The 16,203-nt window shown below is 31.9% G+C and overlaps 1 protein-coding gene across 10 annotated transcripts in view; it reads left to right on the top strand.

Annotated features, from left to right (window-relative positions):
* Nucleotides 1-16,203, top strand: part of LOC111709624 (neuronal acetylcholine receptor subunit alpha-7) — a 60,828-nt gene that overhangs the window by 16,511 nt on the left and 28,114 nt on the right. For 7 of the 10 annotated variants that reach the window (XM_023483371.1, XM_023483374.1, XM_023483367.1 and 4 more), the window contains 2 exons: nucleotides 10,330-10,469; nucleotides 14,392-14,436. In XM_023483371.1, the coding sequence (XP_023339139.1) occupies nucleotides 10,330-10,469; nucleotides 14,392-14,436 (185 nt within the window). Of the gene's footprint in view, nucleotides 1-10,329; nucleotides 10,470-13,505; nucleotides 13,551-14,391; nucleotides 14,437-16,203 lie in introns of all 10 variants that reach the window. The other 3 variants (XM_023483369.1, XM_023483373.1, XM_023483370.1) reach the window with 1 other exon arrangement.

Raw genomic sequence — 16,203 nt, 5'->3', positions numbered from 1 at the left:
GTTCAGGGTTCAGGGTTCAGGGTTCAGATTTCAGGGTTCAGGGTTCAGGGTTTAGGGTTCAGAGTTCTGTGCTTAGGGTCCAGAATTTAGGGTTCAGGGTTCAGGGTTCAAGGTTCAGGGTTCAGGGACTCAGAATTCAGGGTTCAGGTTCAGGGTGCAGGGTACAGGGTTCAGGGTTCAGAGTTCAGTGCTTAGGGTTCAGGGTTCAGGGTTTAGGGTTTAGGGTTAAGAGCTCAGTGCTCAATGTTTCTGAATTCAGTGTTCAGGGTTCAGGATTCAGAATTCAGGATTTAGGGTTTAAAAAAAATTCGACGAATCTGTATTTTATAGGGAAAAGCGGTTTTGACTCATATATTAACCAGGACATCGTGAGTTAGGGTAACTAGGATGTTTCTCTTCTTTAGTCCACCATCCTCTGTCGATCCTGTATAATTTCTAGCATAAAAGAGAAAAGGAAAGAGGCTAATTCCCTCATCCCTCATCCTACAGTCTAGATTACCTTACCATAGGTTATTCATATGCATGCCATGCAGGGATCCATCTTCATTCTATATATTGTCAACAACAACAACAACAACACAACATCAATGACAAAAACAACAACAAAAACAAAATGTCAAAAATTTATGTAAATCTTAAAGTTTATCGATACAAAATCTCAGATGTTGGAATAGACTTGGTAATTTTTATTAATTGATTTACTTGTTCTTTCTTATATTAGACTTAACTTATATTAGACGATAAATGAGCCCAAAATAACAGCTGTTTCCTCCTGGTTTTCCATATACTTGAGGGTATTTATAGACAGTTGTTTCCTCCTGGTTCTTCATATACTTGAGGGTATATGTATAAACAGCAGTTTCCTCCTGGTTATTCATATACATGAGGCTATATATAAACAGCTGTTTCCTCCTGGTTATTCATATTCATGAGGGTATATATATAAACAGCTGTTTGCTCGTTGTTATTCATATACATGAGGGTATATATATACAGCTGTTTGCTCCTGGTTCTTCATATACATGAGGGTATATATAAACAGCTGCTTGCTCGTGATTATTCATATACTTGAGGGTATATATAAACAGCTGTTTACTCCTGGTTCTTCATATACTTGAGGGTATATATAAACAGCTGTTTCCTCCTGGTTATTCATATTCATGAGGGTATATATAAACAGCTGTTTCCTCCTGGTTATTCATATTCACGAGGCAATATATAAACAGCTGTTTCCTCATAGCTCTTCTTTATATACATGAAGGTATATGTAAACAGCTGTTTCCTCCTGGTTCTTCATAGACATGAGGCTAAATATACACAGCTGTTTCCTCCTGGTTCTTCATATACATTAGGCTATATATATACAGCTGTTTCATCCTGGTTCTTCATATGCATGAGGGTATATATAAACAGCTGTTTCCTCCTGGTTCTTCATATTCATGAGGATATATATAAACAGCTGTTTCCTCCTGGTTCTTTATATACATGAGGGTATATATAAACAGCTGTTTCCTCCTGGTTCTTCATAAACATGAGGGTATATATAAACAGCTGTTTCCTCCTGGCTGTTCTTTATATACATGAGGGTATATATAAACAGCTGTTTCCTCCTGGCTGTTCTTTATATACATGAGGGTATATACAAACAGCTGTTTCCTCCTGGTTCTCCATGTCTGTATACATGAGGGTAAATATATATACAAACAGCTGTCTCCTGGTAGGAATTAAACAATTACAACCTGATTCTGTGTCAAGTAATTATCTCAGTGCCAGAGATAAAACCACAGAGACATCTGTTACTTTAAACACTTTCATTTTAATGAGACATGCACTTTAAACACTTTCATTTTAATGAGACATGAACTTTAAACACTTTCATTTTAATTTTAAAAGTGACATGAGTGACACCCAAACATACCCTTTAAATGAACTGTAGGTGTAAATGGTGTGTCCACGTTTACTTTATCCTTGAACGCCTTGTTTACAAGATGTTTTATATTTCAAGAATTTTTAAAATATAAATAAAATTTCTAGAAAATAAATATTTAAATTCTAATTTTTTAAATCCCTTGTTGGACCTAGATATTCAGGATTTTTGAGAAGTATTTGTAAAGTCAATTGTGTACGCTAGCGTGCACTTCAGTTTTCGACCAATTCAAACACCATTTTAAAGATAAAACCGTGAACTTCTCTACCATCTATGATCAGTCAAAGGTTTTAATTGTATCGTTGTATTTCGGGAATTACCCATCTTTGTCTGGAGGATCACATGAAACGAGGCTTACAGTACCTTCAAATCTTGATAAATATAAACAAAAAAGGAATATATCGGCGTTTTTAATTCTTGTAAAGAAATCAAGAGTTGTAAGGTACCATTGTGAATCAAAAGCGCTTATTTTTCGCCGTAAGCCTACACCTATACTCCCTTTAAACCCTCCGTAAAATATGATTGACACTTCCTTTATTATGAACCATAAAAGTGGAATTACAACTTCTGTTTGCTTCCAGGGTTTGTTTAACTTTCCACCACTTTTTTCAATTGTCTTCACAACCTCAGTTTGATCCTTTTTCACGCTGATCTAAGTAAAAATCAGCACATCTCTTTCACGCTGATCTAAGTAGAAATAAGCATATCTCTTTCACGCTGATCTAAGTAGGAATAAGCACATCTCTTTCACGCTGATCTAAGTAGAAATAAGCTTATCTCTTTCACGCTGATCTAAGTAGAAATAAGCTTATCTCTTTCACGCTGATCTAAGAAGAAATAAGCACATCTCTTTCACGATGATCTAAGAAGAAAAAAGCACATCTCTTTCACACTGATCTAAGTGGAAATAAGCACATCTCTTTCACGCTGATCTAAGTAGAAATAAGCACATATCTTTCACGCTAATCTAAGTAGAAATAATTGCATCTCTTTCACGTTGATCTAAGTAGAAATAAGCACATCTCTTTCACGCTGATCTAAGAAGAAATAAGCACATCTCTTTCACGCTGATCTAAGTAGAAATAAGCACATCACTTTCACGTTTATCTAAGTAGAAATAAGCACATCTCTTTCACACTGATCTAAGTAGAAATAAGCACATCTCTTTCACACTGATCTAAGTAGAAATAAGCACATCTCTTTCACGCTGATCTAAGTAGAAATAAGCACATATCTTTCATGCTAATCCAAGTAGAAATAAGTACATCTCTTTCATGCTAATCTAAGTAGAAACAAGCACATCTCTTTCACGCCGATCTAAGTAGAAATAAACACATCTCGTTCATGCTGATCTAAGTAGAAATAAGCAAATCTCTTTCACGTTGATCTCAGTAGAAATAAGCACATCTCTTTTACGTTGATCTAAGTAGAAATAAGCACATCTCTTTCACGCTGATCTAATTAGAAATAAGCACATAAACCTGAGTTTCACTAGACACTGCAAAAGGAAGGAAAAGGTCAAAATTATGCGACTTTACTAGTACGACTTTGTGTTATAGAAATGTTCAGATGTGTTTAGTCTATTTTAAACCCCCCGAATCCAGATCTGGATGTCCTGTTCTAATATATCCTTCCTGAGATGGATGAAACCTCTTAGCATCCCCACCCCTTTGGTGACTCCTGGCCTTACTAAAAAGTAGATGTTTCCTCCAGCTCATCATTCACAGGATACAAACTCACGTGATTGTTTATACCCCCCCCCCCTGTATTCTACACAGCGGAGGCTAGACGTGCTCTAATATTTGAGCCTCGTTCTCCATATTTTCACAACATCTGTACCCTAGCATACACAGGATACAGAGATATATATAGAGATATGTACCCTAGCATACACAGGATACAGAGATACATATAGAGATATGTACCTGGCATACACAGGATACAGAGATACATATAGAGATATGTACCCTAGCATACACAGGATACAGAGATACATATAGAGATATGTACCCTAGCATACACAGGATACAGAGAAACATATAGAGATATGAACCCTAGCATACACAGGATACAGAGATACTTATAGAGATATGTACCCTACTATATCAGTATACACAGGATACAGAGATACATATAGAGCATACACAGGATACAGAGATACATATGGAGATCTGTACTACAGGAGAAAAAGATACATACATACAAGATACCAAAGGCATTAATGATCGAATTAAAACAAAACAGTTGTTGCATTTTTGGAAAAAATCCTATTGTTTTGATGAATTTTGTTACTTTTAGTAACTTTAGACTTAAAAATAGTTAATCTGTTTAATTAACTAAATTACTTGCTTCCAAATTACGATGATATAATATGAATAAATATTTCAGATGTGTTTGTGTAAGGTTTATAATGATAAATCTAATACAAGGCTGCACTAATTGGTTTTGGTTGTATTATAGTTTATCCTGCTGTATAGTGGATACAAGTATAGTTTATCCTGCTGTATAGTGAATACAAGTATAGTTTATCCTGCTGTATAGTGGATACAAGTATAGTTTATCCTGCTGTATAGTGGATACAAGTATAGTTTATCCTGCTGTATAGTGAATACAAGTATAGTTTATCCTGCTGTATAGTGGATACAAGTATAGTTTATACTGCTGTATAGTGGATACAAGTATAATTTATCCTGCTGTATAGTGGATACAAGTATAGTTTATCCTGCTGTATAGTGGATACAAGTATAGTTTATACTGCTGTATAGTGGATACAAGTATAGTTTATCCTGCTGTATAGTGGATACAAGTATAGTTTATCCTTCTGTATAGTTGATACAAGTATAGTTTATCCTGCTGTATAGCGGGAACAAGTAATGGTTCTTTTTCTTCCATATATTTCCGGGGTAGTAATGAAACCTGGAGAACTTTAGATAGATAGATAGATAGATAGATAGATAGATAGATAGATAGAAAGATAGATAGAAAGATAAATAGATAGAAAGATACGTTTCAGTTTGTATATGTTTGGCTTGTTGCATTCTTGCATTCATGATGAAGCCATATTAAGCATGTCCGAATAATTAAAACATTTTGTAGAATTTAAACCATTTAGTCAAACACCTTTTTGAAGTCTAAAGGTTAAATCTAGCATTATCTCTGTATTTTTTATTCTATATTCAACCATACAGGGGAACCCATAAACCTGTGGAATAGGGTTATAATACTCATAATCCCGATTACTTATTCTCCATATCCACTATGGACACTTGTAATTTGAGGATCTTTAAAATCATCATAAAAAAGATAATAAAAGAATTCTCAGCACTGGTTTGACCTAGGAACCCTTTTTCAGTGGGTTGGACCAATTAAAAACTACTTGAAATTTAAGAAGATTAAAAGAATGTTTTTTCAGTATGTGTTTTTATTTGTTGTACGACTTTAAAAAAAATATTTATTTTCATTTCTAGAAGCAAAAATATTTTTTTATTATCTGAATGATATTAATTAATTGTTATTAGTTTCTAGCTGAATAAAGAAGAATGCCTAGGACCATTAAGCATTAATCAATTCCTAATGGATTAGTAAAAGTATCAAGCGCAGTGAATTGTAATAAAATATTCGTCTATATTTATATCATTTATAACTTTTACAGGAATATAATTTTTTCTCAAAAAGTTTTATCTAGCCTGACTTATTTCTGCAGTATATACATAATTCATTATAAGTTAATAATTTTTTCTGTTGAAATATAAAGTATAATTTGTACTTATATCTTATTTATAAGAGGATTCTGAACCCTACTCTTAATAAAAAATTATAATAATTTTTTCTGTTGAAATATAAAGTATAATTTGTACTTATATCTTATTTATAAGAGGATTCTAAACCCTACTCTTAATAAAAATTATGATAATTTTTCCTGTTGAAATATAAAGTATAATTTGTACTTAAATCTTATTTATAAGAGGATTCTAAACCCTACTCTTAATAAAAAATTATGATAATTTTTCCTGTTGAAATATAAAGTATAATTTGTACTTATATCTTATTGATAAGAGGATTCTAAACCCTACTCTTAATAAAAAATTATAATAATTTTTCCGTTATAAAATACATTGTACTTAATTTATTTCTTTTATTTAATTGTAAATCATGGAAGGGGGGGGACCCTCCAAAGTTTTCTGGTAGCAAGTTAGCAACAAGCCTAATATGGTTTCTCCTCTTCTCTTATTAAATGTTTGAAATAGAAGGCTTATAAGTTCTAATATGAAAGTTTGAAGTCTAATAACATCAGGCTTTCTCTGCATCCAGGTTTCAAGTTCTCTTCGAATTACTGTCTCCTCAATAACTAAGTTATGATGTGTTGAGAGAGAGAGAGAGAAAGGGTTGTATGGGGAGAGGAGGGGAGGGGAGGGGGGGGGGTAAAAGATGGCGAAATTTAACTCAAAAACAATATTTTATGTTTGACTTAAAAAGATATGTATGACAAAGCTTAAACCATAATTTAAACCCATTATTAAATAATTTACCGGTCCAAATCCTGGTAGAATTGAACTGTACTAAACTTAAAGGAATTGATTTAATTAACTTAGTTATTCTCATTAGCTGTCTTTAATTCACATTTAATTTTGATTTTATTAAATGGTTTTAAGCATCAATTAAACATACATTCTGTAGTACTAGGAATTCAATTAACAATATATTATTTAAAATGTTATTTAAAAGGTAACAGGGTATAAAGTTTAACTTCTAAGTCTTAATGTTTATCAAATTAAACCTTATATTTTAGAGAATAAGAACAAGTCATGATATAGTTTATTAGTAATATATTTGTAGGTAATTAACTATCATGCAGGAGAACATGTTGATCCGATGCAGGTTGGAGAACTACTGGATTTACACCAGCATATATATCTTTTCCCGTATTTTCTCCTTTTCCTTCAAGGATTCCTAGTTCAGATTTAAGGAGAAAATAGATCCTCTACAATATTTGATTAATTCCTAATTGTTAAATTTAGTTTTTAATGAGATAAAAAATATATAAATTCAATATAATATTGTTTAATAACTTTCAAATATGATAGTATAGAAAATTGTGACCATTGTGTACGAGCATAATTTAAAAAAATCCGCAAATCATCTTACTAAGCGAGCAAATGAGCATAGATAGATTCATTTATTCATGTTTTTGTTGCTAAGGAGAAATCTGGCTCAATATAATAGTTGACGAAAATTTGAATTAGAATAAATGCCAATACCTTTCCTAAACTTTATACCTTGCACTGAAAAAAAAAATCCAATTTTTAACTTCATGATTTTTTTAGATCTACAATATTTCTTTTAACAAAAGCATTTCAGATGTTCTTGGAATAAGCTCATTATTCTTATTTCTTACGAGTTCCCAATCAGCTTTACGCATAACTATCATTTGCTACATTCTTATATTAATTCTTTCCATTTTTCTTATTCGTTTTCTTTCCTTCTTTTTTCAGTCTTCTATTTAAATATTCTCTTTTTATGTATTTTATACATGCATGCAACTAAAAAGTTGCAGTATCTATAGATAAAATTTGGTTTTTGTTTTTATAACAAATCTTTGAATCAGTTTACTAAAGGTTTTCATCAAAACCTTTCGAGGCAAAAATACATATATTTGTAGTTATATTATATTATTAAGGTGATTTGGAGGTTCATTGTCTCTATTGATTAGCTTATATTCATAAATTAATTAATACACATAACAACATGTATATGCCGACATCAACTTTTATCTAGAAAAAAATATTTTATCAGTAGAAATATGTGGGCCGGACATTGAACTCAATTTATTTTATTTGAATTTGAATTCTTAAATGTTTTTAAACTTGAATTATTTTTCTTACCAGCTATTGGTAAGAAAAATTATGTGTTAAAATCCAACCAACAAATTTAGATTAAAAATGTAAACTGGTTTGATAAAAAGTTACAAATGGTTCACTTTTATTGTTAAATTAATTGGTCCAACCTACACACATTTATCCCTGTATGTTCTTATAAATATAGTCGGCTGGCATACAATTACATTTTCGTTTGGAATAAAAAGTCTTTATTCAGAAGGCTATGAACACTATTGTTTTGGTTCGTAGCAATTTACAGTTTTGGGAATATATGTATATATATTGAAAAAAATTGCAAGCCTGAAATTAAACTTCATTGGTGTACAATTTATAATTTGTCTAATTTCGTTTGGTTTGGTGTGTCTGTAAATATGTTTAGTTTGGTGTGTCTGCAAATATGTTTGGTTTGGTGTGTATGCAAATATGTTTGGTTTGGTGTGTATGAAAATACGTTTGGTTTGGTGTGTATGCAAATATGTTTGGTTTGGTGTGTCTGCAAATATGTTTGGTTTGGTGTGTATGCAAATATGTTTAGTTTGGTGTGTCTGCAAATATGTTTGGTTTGGTGTGTTTTGGTTTGGTGTGTCTGCAAATATCTTTGGTTTGGTTTGTATGCAAATATGTTTAGTTTGGTGTGTCTGCAAATATGTTTGGTTTGGTGTGTCTACTAATATGTTTGGTTTGGTGTGTCTGCTAATATTGGTGCGGCAAACTTTTAAAAAAATTAAATCTGAAGAAATTTACGGAAAACATTCAAATCTATAAATTATTGTGGAGGAAAAATTATTTTTTCAAAATTATTTCATTAAAATTTGTCCATAAAAATATTTAAAAGTTATTAAGTATGAAATAGTCATCGTCGTATATATCAATACAAGGAGGACTAATTTCGATTTAAATTTTTATTTCTTCCAAGCTTCTTTTTGTTGGCTTGTAAAATTGTAAGTTGAAAAAATGTTGTTAAAAATTAAAACTTAAATCGAAAAATCGTCTTCTTTGTATTGATATAAACGCCGAACACTGTATCTTTTTCTTCAGATAGGCTCAACTTGGCCCTAGTATGTATCTATTTATATATGCAGTAGCCCTACACAAAAAAGAGTAATAGGATTGATTAGCTAAACAATAGAAATAGAAATATTTTATGTTTTCGCTCATAATTCCTTTAATAAAAGAGCAATTTAGAAGAACCGAAATATTCTGAATTTACAAAATACAACCGGATAGATCCGGGTTTCTAATGCTTGTGCACAAAATCAAAACTAGAGGAGCTACAGGGTAACAAAGTCGTAGCAGTAATGTCGCATGCATTTAACCGTTCCTTCTGTTTAGTTCACAGTAAGTGCGTAGTGATCAATTCGCAGATTGCAAAGATCGAAGAAGTTTTCGTTGGTTGAAAATGTTAGTTGTGCTCATTTGCTTTAAACAGATTGACTCAGAATTCCGTACATACAGAAACCGGTTCATTTGAAGTACAGTGCCGACTTTAAACCTGCTAGAGCAAGCATTACAGTACACATACAGGCATTATAAGGCAAAACGGGACTGTACACCAATACCCTCCTAGTTAAATTTCTGTGCTGTAGATATCCCCCTATTCAGGACTGAAAGGTTATCATTAGTAAACAAATACATGTTTGATTTTATCTATCTATGTAATCTATGAAAACTGAGAACACACCCCTCAGCAGTAAATCTAGATTTTAAAATTCAAGGCAAGTAGAAACAGAGTAACGAGGATAAATTCAAAGTTAAATCTTGTTTTTATCAACACTTAAACTACACAATACTAAACAGACAACATGGGGGGGGAAGCTTTATAATATTTGTAATGTGTCAAATTTTTCCAAAAATTAAATATCATCTCTAAATTAATCCCTTCTAATTAAACTAATGTACAAAATTTGATTAAAATTAAATATAAAATCGATGTTTTTACGAACAGTTTTTTTTCGTTTTCATTAGAATTTTCTACTAAATAGTTTCGCCGCTGAAACTGAAGATTAGCTGCCCTTGGTGTGCGATATGCTGATGCAAAGTTCTACTCAAAGTTCCACCTAAAATTGTATTACATTCTTCAAGATTTAAGCCGGCGCTCAATTGAAACTGGTTTTTGGGGGATTTGAGACGCGGCTTAAATTCATTAAATTCGGACAATGGTCAACTATATCAAGCTTAAACTATATTTAGGAGCTGAGAGTGGACTGCATGAACGGAGATTACTAAATGATCTCCTGTTCAACTATATCAAGCTTGAACTGTATTTAGGAGCTGAGAGTGGACTGCATGAACCCCTCTTAAAACGTTTATTCAAATATAGACAGTTTAATTAACAAGTTTAGTTTAATCACAATGTTTTACTCAAAAACAAATTATAATATAGTATTACAGCATACTTAAATCAGAAAACTATTGAGATCATTAAATAGCCCTTTAGAAGGGCTTTAATTTGATATACGACATGTACAGTTCGGAGATTACTAAATGATCTCCTGGTTAGCTATATCAAGCTTGAATTATATTTAGGAGCCGAGAGTGGACTGCATGAACGGAGATTACTAAATGATCTCCTGGTTAACTATAACAAGCTTGAAAGACCTGTTGTTAACGAATCTGATGCTGTTGTACTTACATTTGGTTTAACACTCCAGCAGATTATCGACGTGGTAAGTACCGCAGAGTAGAGATTAGATAAACAATCTTTATAAATATTATCAAATTTAATTATTCTTAAAGATTGTTTGATTTTATTATTAAAGAAAAAGTGCTAAACTATGTTTAATTGGTTGAGAGTAAAGTTTAATTTGTATAATTAAGAAGTTGTGATGGGGAGGAGGAGAGGGGGGTGGGATATGATATTCTCATGTATTCTAACTGTAGAACATATAAAAGTTTGGATGAAGAAGGAAGGGTTAGGCCTGAAACTTCAAAAGAAAACTACATCAAAGCCTAACTTCTAAAGAATGCCTTGCTTGATATATGTATATATCAGTCAGATCATACAAGTGCTCAAGTTGCAAACTAAATATATGCGAAACTAAACTTTGTCTGAGTTCTTAAATGGATGGAATTCTATCTCTTGAAGAATAAGAAGTTAACAAAACGAATATATTTCACTGACAGAAAATAATCAAATATGGCAACAACCTGAAATGTTAAAAGTATCAAACATTACTGCAAAATTGTTTAAGATAGTTTGAAAATATGTTAAGAAACTTTTATTGAACAAACTTCTGATCCATGGAAGTAAGAAAAGTGAAGGAATCAGTTGTTTCAAATTTAGTTTAAAGCAGTACTCCATTAAAAACTGCCAATATCTTCCGAACACATTCGTCTTTTTCAATCCCCCGGATGATAGGGAAATTTCCCCCCTGTCATTATTTTATATTCAACTCCGCGCACACAAATATACAATATATATATATTCAAAGTATAAAATCTATTTGCTCTGTTCCTAAATCTCTATTCATTATTCAATGAGATTGGAACTAAAGAGAAAACTTGGGGTTTACTTGTTCTTTTACTCCGCCTGAACAGGGACTGTTTACAAAGTTTAATTAAACTTTATTATAGAAAAGTTTCCTTTTAAAAACATGTATCTGAGGAACGATGTTTAGGTAAATTGTTCTACTTTACTTTTATAAACAATCCCTTTAAAATACAAACACCACTACTTACAAGACACATATCGAACAAATAGCCAAATATTCTCATTCTTAGAGATTATGTCCTTTACACGCACCTCTGCCCCTTTAGTAAAAGTAAATTCAACCTATATGAAGCATTGAGTCTGACCGCGTCAACCTTGTTTCACCGGCTAGTCCTGTCCATAGAGCTAGGTACAGTACAAACTGGGACCGGAAATGTTCACCCGGCTCGGAAATTCAATGTACCACGGCTGACCGTAATCACAGAATATACTACAAGCGGACATATCTATTTCTGAAATCGTTCTCAAGAATTAACAATTCAAAAAATGTCTTATCTTATTTTCTATAGATTTTAAAATGACTAAAATATATTATAAACAGTAAAACCTATAAAACTGTGGAATAGGAAGACGAATGTCGGACTCAAGTTATGATTTCAAACATGAAACACAGAAATTGTTAAATTTGGTGTGCTCAGTACGTTGATTTTAAAGCCTGTGGTAAAATAACAAACTATTAGGTTTAACACAAAATCAAAGACACACAAGATTAATTAAATGTCGTCGTCCTATTCCACAGTTTTATCGTTCCGAATGTAGATATATATATTTATATATATATATATTCATATATACATAAATATATATAATAGAATAAAAATTTGAAACTTTTTAATGAAAATTTTAATATATTGAGGTTTTTTTTTAATGTAAATTCTTTTGGACGATTTAAAAGATAAGTAGAAACACTGAAACAAGTGTCAGAATTCATATTTTATCAAATAAAGATTCATATATACAATGTACATTGTACATATTTCTAAAATTTTTTCAAATTCTAAATATAAAATTGTGTGATTAATTCAAAGTTATGGTAGATGAAATCTTCTTGAAATAAATCAACCATTTTGGTTTATGGTAGATGATATCTTCTTGAAATAAATCAACCATTATGGTTTATGGTAGATGATATCTTCTTGAAATAAATCAACCATTATGGTTTATGGTAGATGATATCTTCTTGAAATAAATCAACATTATGGTTTATGGTAGATGATATCTTCTTGAAATAAATCAACCATTTTGGTTTATGGTAGATGATATCTTCTTGAAATAAATCAACCATTATGGTTTATGGTAGATGATATCTTCTTGAAATAAATCAACAGTAGTTTTTATGGTAGATGATATTTTCTTGAATTAAATCAACCATTATGGTTAATGGTAGATATTATATCTTCTTGAATTAAATCAACGTTTATGGTTTATGGTCGTGTTTATCTTTTCAGTTGTATACTGTATATGTAGCACACACATTTTATACATGTCTTACAATATTTTAGTTCGGTTTATTATTAGGGTTCGAAATTTATAAATGCAATTTAAGCCTAGTTTAATTACTGGTCTAAGATTAAAGTGAAAATAAGCGCCTTAAAAAACATGGATAGTGCTTAACTACGTTACAGAAAAATAGTTGAACTAGTCTTACTTGGTTTAACTTTTTACAACTATTGGTACTTTTTAGCAGCAGCGTCGTACAATTCTGTTGAAATCTAATTGAATTTCATTGAAAAAACTTAGGACCTCTGTAATAGATCAAATTTAATTATTTACAAATTAAAGCACTTACATAACACAAGAATATTTTAGAGTTTAAGAACAAGTAAACACCTTGTAATACAAGTTATCAGGATTCTTGATGCTCTTGGAACAAATCGAGGGTTGTTTGTACATGTATATGTAGTTGTACATGGTAAAGGGTACATGGTAAGGGATTTACAGTATATTATTTGGCACAAAACTCTAAATCAGGATAAATTCCTTTAAACTTAGTCCATATTTTCCATATACAGGACTTCTTGTGTATTTTTGATTTTAGAAAACATAATATAATGAAACTTTTCCATTACTCTTAAAGGCAACTGCTACTTGTGATGAACAACCTTTGATTAGTTGACGGAGAAGAAAGCATAATCGTCTCTTTACGTCTAGTAGTTCTAAACTCATTGTTTAAACCGGCCCTGGTCCCTACTACCTTATTTCATATATATAGGATGAAAAGAATCAAATTCTGACTACGAATATTTGGTTAAATTTGGTAAGTTTCTGCCAAACAAGGATTGGCATACAGCTCACAGATGTAATGTATGTATTTTGCCTGTTTTATTTTCATTGATGGCCTGTGAGGTGTATGCGGTGATAGAGCATGAAGTTTTGTGTTTTAACGGATTCATTCTGAAATACATGAATTACATTTCAACTCTCAGACAATCATACATATTATGTAGTGAGATATACTTCATCTCAGCCAGGGGCGTCAGTAGAGGGGGGGGGGGGGGTCTGTTCATCTTGATTTAACAGATAAGGAGACCATGGATAAACGTAACAAGTTTGGAATGCAAGATAGAATTTTCAGAACCAACGTTAATCCTGGCCTTCTTTCGGGGCCTTTTCCTTGGCTGTTGACAATTAACTGAGTGTACTGTGCATGCTATATCTCTTACGGGGTTGTTTATTTTTCTTTGGTCAAATAATTTTCTAATTGTTGAGTGTTGTCTCTATATAAACGCCCCTGGGTACTTTAGATCGTGTCGCCTGAGTATGTTATATAATTCATACTTTTTACACAAATTGACCTGGTTGCATAATTTGGTCCTTTAATACGGGAACCTATAGAGAAGGCGCACTGCTTGTAGATACAGGCTAGATTATATACTGAAGAATACTATACATGCTAGGCATGAATGTTGAGGCTATATATACCAACCACCCTCTACCAACTAATGTAAATTTTACCTTCAAGATCCTTGGGATCTACCTCTTTTATACACATGTCAACAAAAGTATTTTTTCGTTTCTCGGGTCAGAGCGGCGACAAAATGCTTTTTTGCCTTTATCAGATGTAAAAAGCTTTTCCCCCTACATTAGACTTTTAACAGGATGAGAAAAACCAACTTCTGACTGCAAATGTTTGGTTGAATTTGGTAAGTTTATGGTAAACTGCCATCCATACAGTCAAAGGACACGCCCTTAGCATGATATAATCCTAGTTACGTGGAACCAAAACATAAACATATATATATATATAGTTATATAAATATAAAGACAAAACCAGTTTTTTTATCATCAAATGTTCTGGTTCCATAATATAGCATGATAATAAAACCTTAATTTAAACTTATATCTAATCTAGACTCCTAATCCTTAAAATAAATCTAGGAGAACGGTTAACCATTACTGATATATTTGTTCTGTGTTGAGGTTGGTAAATGGAAGGAGAAGGGGGGGGATAGCGCTAGAATTGTTTAGAAGGTTCCATTGCACGTTTTAAACGTTCTGAATAGATCCCTAAGAACCAACATAATTAGTGTTCTAACGTGTATTTAAAATAAAAATTATTACAAAACAATTATTCCTCAATCCTGCGCTTTTATACTCCTTGGCCCCCTGGGGGAACATCTATTCTGTATATATGGTTCTATCCTATATATCTAGTTCTATTCTGTATAAATATTTTATTCTGTATATCTATTCTAAGCAGGGGCGGATACAGGATTTAAGTGGGGGGGGGGGGGTGCTAGATTTATTTCGGAACAAAAAATTCCAATTTAGGAACCAAAAGGCGAAATTTTTTTTTAACTTAAAGGGAGTGTTCGCGAAAAATGAAAGGGGGTATAGGCTTAATGCGATAAAAAAGCGCTTTTGATCGCTACTAATCTTACTTCTATCTGTTGCGTCTATAAGGAGAAAATTGATAAAGACGTCTCATGCCGAAGAGCGTAGCGCCCATACAAATTGAGGAAGTTGGAACATACGACTCAGACTGTAAAAAAATCAACTTAATATCAAACAAATCATTCAGATATTACAACCTATAGTCATCGATTATCTTTCGCCACATTTGTATATATTTAATATTTTATACTAGTTTTGATTTGGTTTTTTAAAATATTATTTAGCTTACAACTTGTTTTCGAACATTCCTGGAAAATATGAAAATGTCGTCTTCATTGCCAAAAATCCTCGAGACAGGAATACACGTTTTTATAAGTAACTCTCAGATCATAACAATTAAAACATATTATGAAAAATCAACTATATATAAATGTGGCGAAAGATAATCGATGACTATAGGTTGTAATATCTGAATGATTTGTTTGAAATTAAATTAATTTTTTTACGGTCTAAGTCGTATGTTGCAATTTTCTCAATTTGTATGGACGCCATGTTATTCGGTATGAGACGTCTTTAACAATTTTCTCCTTATAGACGCAACAGATAGAAGTAAGATTAGTGGCGATCAAAAGCGCTTTTTTATCGCATTAAGACTATACTCCCTTTCATTTTTCGCGAACACTCCCTTTAAAATACCCAAAAAGTGTCAAAATTAATGACCAAAGACAAAAAAACTAGATTTTTAACTTATCACACATTAAAGTTTATTAAGATAGATATTTTTCCTGTTTTGCACTAGGGTTTCTTTCCCTTAAGTGCTATTGAGTAGCTTTTCTGAAAATAGGAACAATTCCAAAAATAGAAACAAAAACATGAAGTTACGAAGCCCATTTTTATTTTCTTCTGAAAAAAATCACAAATTTTACTGTGTACTGATGATTCAATTATTCAATAAATATTATAATTCCATAAAAAAATTAAATAACTGGAAACAGGAATACACATACGATGTTTCGTTTTGGGAACATTTTTTGTCTCGAAATCTCAGGGGGGTGCGAAGGTCCTGCCCCCCCCCC

Source organism: Eurytemora carolleeae, unplaced genomic scaffold (genome assembly GCF_000591075.1).
Source record: "Eurytemora carolleeae unplaced genomic scaffold, Eaff_2.0 scaffold976, whole genome shotgun sequence".
NCBI lineage: Eukaryota > Metazoa > Arthropoda > Copepoda > Calanoida > Temoridae > Eurytemora > Eurytemora carolleeae.
This window is presented reverse-complemented; position numbering and strand designations above follow the sequence as displayed.